This window comes from Eurypyga helias, unplaced genomic scaffold, assembly GCF_000690775.1.
Source record: "Eurypyga helias isolate BGI_N326 unplaced genomic scaffold, ASM69077v1 scaffold34569, whole genome shotgun sequence".
NCBI classification, from domain to species: Eukaryota; Metazoa; Chordata; class Aves; order Eurypygiformes; family Eurypygidae; genus Eurypyga; species Eurypyga helias.
Window position 1 is genome coordinate 6,182 of NW_010273268.1, and position 7,931 is coordinate 14,112.

Below are 7,931 nucleotides of genomic sequence, written 5' to 3' on the forward strand. Positions count from 1 at the left end.
ACGAGGGACTGCGAGCTGCAGCCCCTCGGTAAGGGGTGAGGCATAGGACGGGGCACATGCCTAGAGGTATAAACGGGTTTGAGTAGGGCTGAGGGGGCTGATCCTGAGCTGGGTGAAGCAGAGGAAAGGAGGAAGGAGTAAGGAGGGTGTCAGTCTGGCTCGTTCCCCCTTACCAGCAGTTTCCCAGCAGTCCCTGCAGGATATCCGAGGGTCTGGGTGTCCGAAACACTGACCACTTCACCGATCGGTCCTTGAAGATGCTACAGTTGATTTCATGGGGTCGCAGCCACTGTTTCACCCTCTGCTGCACGCTGTCACCCTCCGGGAATCCCACAGACTTGGGCCCAGGGTGGAAACTGTCATCTACAAAATTGACTTTGTTCTGCGAGAGCGAAAGGCAAGGAGAGCATCAGTGTGCAGCTCTGCAGCACAGCTCCCAGGGTCCTCCTGGGATGGGTCTGGCCACGAAAGCCTCCCATCACATCCCCAGGAGTGGAGCCCCCAGCCCTCCAGCCTAGCCAGGCAGCCCCTTCCGACACCGTGCAGGGGGGCAGATCTGGGGCCAGATGCCTGCTGGTAACAGCACAGATGAGCTCTGTGCACCAGATCCAGCGCTCAGCCCTGCTGCAAGCCAGCTTACCACACCAGCCAAGCTCCAGCCTGCGACTCAAACCTGCCTTTTTCTGTTCCACAGGAACCTTCCCGGGCAGGGTCCGTCTCATGCTTTGAGCTGGTGCTAAAAGCTGGACCATGGGGGACCTTGGCTGCCTCTACAAGTGGCAAAGCAGGCTTGCGACGGGCCACCTGGCAAGCAAACACTCCTCAACCCAAGCCTTGTGCTATGGGCTGAGCTGCCTCTGCTCTGGAGGGGACATGCTGGGCTCGGCAGTCCTCTGCCAGCCCCGAGGCACATCCATGGGGGATGTTAGGGTCAGCAATTGGATTCAGCCAGACCACAGTCAGGCAAGCCATTTCAGAGTGAGGGTATCCTGTGTCCGAGCCCCCCTGCAATAGCTGCTGTGTATTAAATAAAACAGGATGGACTGAAGGGCAGATAATCCCATAGATATTGGCCACAGAGGCAGGATGGAAGCACAGAACTTCACCCAGGGAAGGGCAGCTTTTTCAGCCAGTTTAACGCGGGGTGAAATAAGAACCAGGGTTTCTTTGTTACTGTTAATTAAATGAAATTAAGTTCTTTCAGCAAAAGCCAGCTCTGATTTAAATGAGCCTTTATGTACGCCAAACTGGTAGTTGTCCTTCCCTTTTTGCTGCAATCCTCCGTGAATGCTTTCTACGTGGTGCCCCAATTACCACTTCCAGCCTCTCTTGCAGAGGGTGTTTTTCAGCTAATAGATGTCACTGCTCAAATACCGATGCTGTCCAAAAAGGACACATCCCAGGGCTTGCTGGCTTTCGCAAAGGGAGTGTCAGCTCCGAGCCACTGACGAGCTGCTGCCTCTGCCGTATCTGCCAGCAACTTCCTCTTGCTCCATCCCAGCCTCGCACACACCTCTCGGGGTGCAGCTGGGGCTCCCCAGGAACCCACTGTGCACGGCAGTGCAGAGACAGAGCCATCACGAGTCAGAGCCCGTGGGCATGGCACGCTTTGTCCCCTGCGGACTCACTGCAGTGCTTTTCCAGGCAGCAGAGGTGGAGGAAGCCTTCAGCCCCCCCAGTATCATGGCCAGGGTCTCAGCAGGGCCGGGGCAGCTGCCAGCAGACAGTGGGAGCCTGGCCACGAGCCCACAGACCTCCTTGCACTGATGGGAAGGCAATGCAAAGCCATAGCAGTGCAATCCTCTGGCAGCGTCAGGAAAGCCTGCCTAACACCCTAATTACCTTCACACCATGCTGTCTCCCTTCACATACTTCTGAATGCTTTAGAGAAGTTGTCACTACCAATATCCCTGTAAACTGGACGGAAAGAGAGGCATGAGAGCTGCAGGGGCAGCGTCGGCGCAGAGGGGAGTGGAGCAGGTTGCTCCTCTCGTGCCTGGGCAGCAAGGAGCGGGCTCACAGATGGTGCCAGATGAGACATCCTGCTTGTTTCTCCTGCAAGGTGATAAACCCGATCTTCTTCACTCCTCCTGCGCTGCCAGAGCAGGACCAGAGACCTGACCTTCTCCGCTGCCACCTCCTCGGGACCACGCAGGCCGGGGAAGGTTGCTGCCTCACCCCGCATGGCCCTGCTGCTGGTAGCGACGTCTGGCAGGTGGAGGGAAACAGGGATGGGGCCTCCCCAGCACACAGAAATGCTCTGCAGGCAGATGTCAGAGCGTGGGACAGGCAGCAAGAATCCTGGGTTATCTTTCTAGCTCTGCAGAATGTGCTGATGGGTGTTGTTATCCAGAAGAGGGGAAGGATGGCTAATCAGAGCAGTGTGAGAGAGGGAGAAGCAAGAGAGGGGACAGCACAACACAGGGAAGCAAATGCCCAGTGCAGAGGCAGCTGATGGAAGAGGTCAGCTCTGCTCTCCTCCCAGAAGGAAGAGAAAGGGTAAAGCTTAAGGGAGGAGTCACACACCAAGTGCTGGAAAAGGCACCCCTGGAACAGCAGAGGAGGGAGCACTCACGGCAGAAGCTCAAGCAGAAATCCCTGCAGGGAGCAGCTCAGCAAGGGGGACTGCTCCATGCGACTTGGGTTGTGGGACAACAGGCAGAGGACAACTTGGCCTGCCTCCTGCATGGGAAGGCTGAGCAGCTTGTGAAGCACCCTGGGCAGAAGGAAGTTTGGATGCTGCCTTACACGCCAGATCGAACAGGAGCACTGGTGGGAAGCTGCAGGCGTGCCAGGAAGAGAGAGAGCAGCAGTATCCCACTCCCACTGCCAGTCCTTCCCTTGGCTGCAGAGCCCTTGACTTACCATAAACAGAGAGAGTAGTGATTTAGGTTTAGGGGGAATTTTCAGGAGACGGCCCACGCTGATCCAGTAGCCCGTTACTTCCAGCTCGGCGAGCTGAACAGGCTCAGCCAAGGCTCCGACTGAGAGCCGTGCTGGATGGGGCAGGGCAGACTCCCCTTCTTGGCAGCAGCCAGCTGCTAATTCAACCTGACCATGTCTCCTAACTCATCCTTTAGGCCTGATTCCACTGGACGTAACCAATGTTCCCTGCCTACAAAAGAGGCTATTCACTTGCTTAAAAGAGGGGGATAAGCAGAATCAGGGTCCCTCTGCTATAAAGACACCCATGCCCGTTAAGATGGACACGTAGTAATTAAAAAAACCCACAGCCCCGAAACAGGATCATGCTCAACGGCTTCCCTCCCGAGCCGAACATCCCTGTGGGCCCTGTGCAGCAGAGGCACAGGCACGGACACATGCCTCGGCTCAGGAAGAAAAAGCCTTGTCTGTACGTCAAAATGGGACTGCAACTCCCTTTCCATCTGGTCCAGAAGAGCTGGAGGCTTCCCCCAGAAGGAGGGCAGAGAAAGAGCAGCATTCACAGGAGCATCTTATGCCACTCAGCGAAAAAATGGGGCCATGAGAGCGCTGTTTGAGACTGAAACCTCAGAGATCGAGCCAGATGCTTCACAGTGGGAGGGGAGGGCAATAGCATGTGCGTTCCTGAGACCCTCACCCAGAGCCAGGGTACAGCTAAGCCTCAGCCATTCTTCCCAAAATGGGGGTGAGCCATTTGCAGCTGCAGCTCTGCATTCCCAAACACCAAAACCAACAATGCCACAGCCCAGCTCACAGTTCTTGAGCACTTGCAGTTGCTGGCAGAGGCAGCAGTTCCTCTGCCTGCAGCCCTGCCAGTGCTCCAAGCCCCTGCCTGCTGCATCACCAGACTGCCTGCACCCACACAGCGCAGCTGCTGCCCACAGCAAACCTGGACATGCTCCTTCCCAGCCTTCCCCACCCTTCGACAAGGAAGGAGCTGGATTTACCACCTAAGAATGTCCCCTTCAACCCAGATGTTCTCTCTCACCGATTTAAAATATCACTAGGTTTCAGAGTTAACACTCAAGACTTCCTCACCCTTGGAGCAGGAGTGAACTGTGCTGGTCGCCTTCACCCCAGATTATCGTGCACCAATTTAAAATGTTACATGTCAGCATTAACAACCAGCATCCAGCTGTTGCAGTTGAAGATCTTGTCTGGGATCCAGGACACAGAAGGCAGCCTTTCTGTGCCCAGAAGACCCACAGGGGAGGCAGGAAACGGGCCCCCTCCAAGTGAAACCAGGAGTAAGACCAGTTCCACAAGCACTCACCTCCCGGCAGAAGGTCACAATGTTTTCCCACAGGGCTTTGGCCTCCCCCTCGTCCGTCTGCCGCCTCTTCTCCACGTGCATGCTCTCCCGTCTCTTCAGGGGCTTGAGGCCCTTGCGCTGGGCCACGTACTGCTGTGGGGTGTGGCAGGCGGCCCCCTCCAAGTGAAACCAGGAGTAAGACCAGTTCCACAAGCACTCACCTCCCGGCAGAAGGTCACAATGTTTTCCCACAGGGCTTTGGCCTCCCCCTCGTCCGTCTGCCGCCTCTTCTCCACGTGCATGCTCTCCCGTCTCTTCAGGGGCTTGAGGCCCTTGCGCTGGGCCACGTACTGCTGTGGGGTGTGGCAGGCCGCGCAGTGCTTGGCCTTGAGCTCGTTGAGCAAGGTGCAAGCGGGACAAGCCCACTGGCCCGGCCTCTCCTGGCTGGTGGGCAGCTGGGAGGGGAAGAGGCGGGCAACCTTGCGGGCAGAGGGGGCCCTGCCACCGCAGGAGGAGCAGCCGCCCTTGTCGCCAGCCCCACAGTCAGGGCAGCGGGGAGACGGCTCACCCTGCGTCCCGTGCTCCTGGAAGCCGTGCAGCTTGGAGGAGCCACAGGCTTTGCACTTCTGGGCCAGGGTGGGGTTCTTGAGGGTGCACTTAGAACAGGACCAGGTGGTGAAGTCAGGGCTGGAGGGGCTGCATGGGGTGAACCTCACCGAGTCCCCCACCAGGTTGATGGTGTCACTGCCTTTCTGGGTGCTGCAAGCCTCACATTTGCCAGTCCCAGCAGAGTTAAGCAGGGAGCAGGAACTGCACTTCCAGTGGGATGGACTGACCTCCATCTCCTCCTCCAGCACGCTCAGCCGCTTGTTGGACAGCAGCTCCTGGAAGCGGGCAGCTGGAGCAGCCCTAGCCTGCCCCTGTGGAGAGCCCTTCTGTCCTGCTGTGCTCTGAGCCACGGGCTGGGAGGCTTCGGACCCTGGCATCTGCAGCTGGGGGGGTACCTCCCGACGGCTGCGGGGCACTGGGTTGTTCTGGAGCCCCGGGGAGAAGGGACTGAAGGCTGGTATCTTCTGGGCCTCTTGTTCCATAGCTACTGGGCCCTGGGTGGCCACAGTGTCACCATCAGAGGTGTCTGCAGAGGCTAAAGGCTGCGGGGTGGAGGGGGCCATGTGAAATCCGGCTGGGGTGATGACTTCAGGGACGACCAGTGCCTCTGGTGGGATCTTGGGCAGGGAGAGCTTGCGTGGACCACCACAGGCAGAGCAGGAGTTGGCCACCGGCGTGTTGTGCAGTGTGCAGCGCTGGCAAGCCCAGCCGCCCTCCAGCTCCGCTTCATCAGGGCTCTTCGTTTCTGAGTCCTCGCTGCTGCTTTCTGCCTTGGCAGCCTCCTCCTTGGACGTGCCCTTGGGCTCCACAAGCACGGCAGGCTTGGGCAAGATGCCGTTGATGACAGGCAAGGGCGAGCCGCTGGGCCCTGGCTCCGGGGTGAAGCCACATACCTCGCAGGTTTCCTTGCCCAGAAAGTTCCTGAAGGTGCAGCGGGCACAAGCCCATTTCTGTTCCTCCACGCTGAGCCGCAGGATGTGGTTGAGGTCAGGCTTCTGGCGAGGGGCTTCACATATGGAGCACTGGCGCTGGCCCACAGGGTTCAGAAAGGTGCAGCGGGTGCAGGACCACTCGCGGACGGCAGCCATGGAGCCGGGAGAGTGGGAGTGGCTAGAAGAAAGAATAAGACAGTCTGAGGCCAAGGCCACCCAGTACGTGGGGTACTGTGTGTTTCCTGGGCTGCCATAGTCAGGACCTTGCTTCCAGGAAAGAGATAACCATCATTTCAGTAATTGCTCTCCAGGCACTTGTTCCTCTGGCACTGACGGACGATTTCTCCAAGTGCATGGCAATGCACTGGCTTCCACCCAAAACACTTCAGGAAGGGCACAAGAAACAGCCCTGCAGCCCTGCCGACCCCTCTCCTGTTGCATGTATGCACCTTGGCGAGCAAGCGCACCGCCTCTGCACCCAACCTCGACAGTTTTGCACATCCGCAGCTTGTAACTCTCTGGAGGAGGTGACACCCTGCTCAGTTCCCAGAGTCAATTCTCTCCTCCTTCGGTGTCACTCCAGCCCACTGCTGCTTCGCCGTCTGCTCCTGTCTCTCTCCTCTCTTTTTGGCTCGCCACCACAGGCACACCACTCATGCGCATTGGGATAAGTGTTACCCTACACCAGACACCACCGAGCACAGAGAAGCTGTGGCATACGGTGGTGCTTTTACCTGGCTATCGGTTTCAGGGCCAGAGCCTGGTCGGGCCAGCCTGCGAGCGGTAGCTCCGTGCTCCGTGCTGGAGCCAAGCTGACGCTGGAACAGCTCACAGGCAGGTTCCAAGCTCAGCACCTCCTGACTCTCCCAAACCTCTGGCAGAGGCAAGGCATTTCTGATCAGTAGGCTCTATGGGGCACTGTGTCCCAGCTCCAGCTCCTGCCCTGCTTACCTGGGAAGCGGAGATGCCACCAAGCCTTGCCGTCAGCACCAGCCCTCAGTTTCCACTTCCAGCGTTGCCTGGGAATGCCTTAAGCCCTGATGGGGGAATGGGTCCAACACACACCACAGCCACCTCACTCCAGAAAATTGTAATAATATGTTACAGGCAGGTTCAATTTTCAGAAAGCAAAGGCCACAGCAACCTCTGGGCTTGCGGGAAGCAGCTGTCCCTCACCACGGCCCTCCCGGTGCTCTCGGGAAGGCGATGCCACACTTGCACACACGCTGACAAACAGCAGAAAGAATCCCAGCCTGGCACAGTGCCCTTTGTCCCCTGCACAGGGTCATTTCCCGGAGCTTCGAGCAAAGGTGGGGCCGAAACAGAACTTTCTGCTTCCTCCTCCCTCGCACAAGGACAAAACAGTTCTCCCTCAGGTGAGTGTGCAGCGCGAGCCCTGAGCCCTCACTCTGTGCACTCCTGCTCACAGGTAACGCAGCCAAGCATAAAGCCCCAACCTTGAATCCAAGCTCCAGGCCAGCTGTGCCTCTCTCCAGCTGAGCTGGTCGCCTTCCAACCCCAGCCACCCTGCCCTGCTTGCCCAAGACCCCAGACAGGGACAACTCTGCAGGAGATGCCTCCGAGTCTACCCCATGCCCTCAGCTCTTCCCGGGAACAGCAAATTCAGGCCATCCCAGACCAAGGAACCAGGAGCCTAAATCAGGGGGGCTGCACCCCAGCAGTCTCACCACTGGCTCCCTCTCCAACATCTTCAAGGACCCGGTTGGAAAAAAGGCTGGAACAAAGGAGGGGAAGTCGACTTTTTATGCCACAGAGGGTAAGCAGTGAAAGCCGTGAGACGCCAGTGCAGTCCATGGAGAGAACTGGTTCCTGGCTGGTCTCCAGCATCCCCACCAGCAGCATCTGCACGACCAGCTTCCCAAGGCAGCTGAGCAGACTGCATTGCAGCAGTGGGGTCTTGAGGGGACAGAGGATGCAGCAAGACCACCCCCGGGGAGGAGGAGAGTGACCCTCCCTTTGGCTAGGCACACAAGAAACTCTCCTGGGAATACTCCAACAGCAGCAGCAATCTGACGACATTCCCAGACCATGCCCCAGAGCCATCAGAGGAGCAGGTCCCCGCTCCAGAGAGATCAGATACAACTTTCAATTCCCTTCTTCAATCAAACATTTCTCTAAAAACCCCAAACCAAAGAAATCCATTTTATTGTAGGAGCGTGCTTGAAAATTCATTC

At 57.8% G+C, this 7,931-nt stretch overlaps 1 protein-coding gene across 1 annotated transcript in view; it reads right to left on the reverse strand.

Moving 5' to 3' along the window:
* Positions 1-5,892, reverse strand: part of CAPN15 (calpain 15) — a gene marked incomplete at its 3' end in the record, with an annotated part of 11,372 nt that extends 5,480 nt beyond the window's left edge. The window contains exons 1-2 of the mRNA XM_010159427.1: positions 4,417-5,892; positions 174-382 (exon numbers count right to left, since the gene is read on the reverse strand). Coding sequence (XP_010157729.1) covers positions 174-382; positions 4,417-5,892 — 1,685 coding nt within the window. The remainder of the gene's footprint in view (positions 1-173; positions 383-4,416) is intronic.
* Between the last annotated feature and the right edge of the window lie 2,039 nt (positions 5,893-7,931).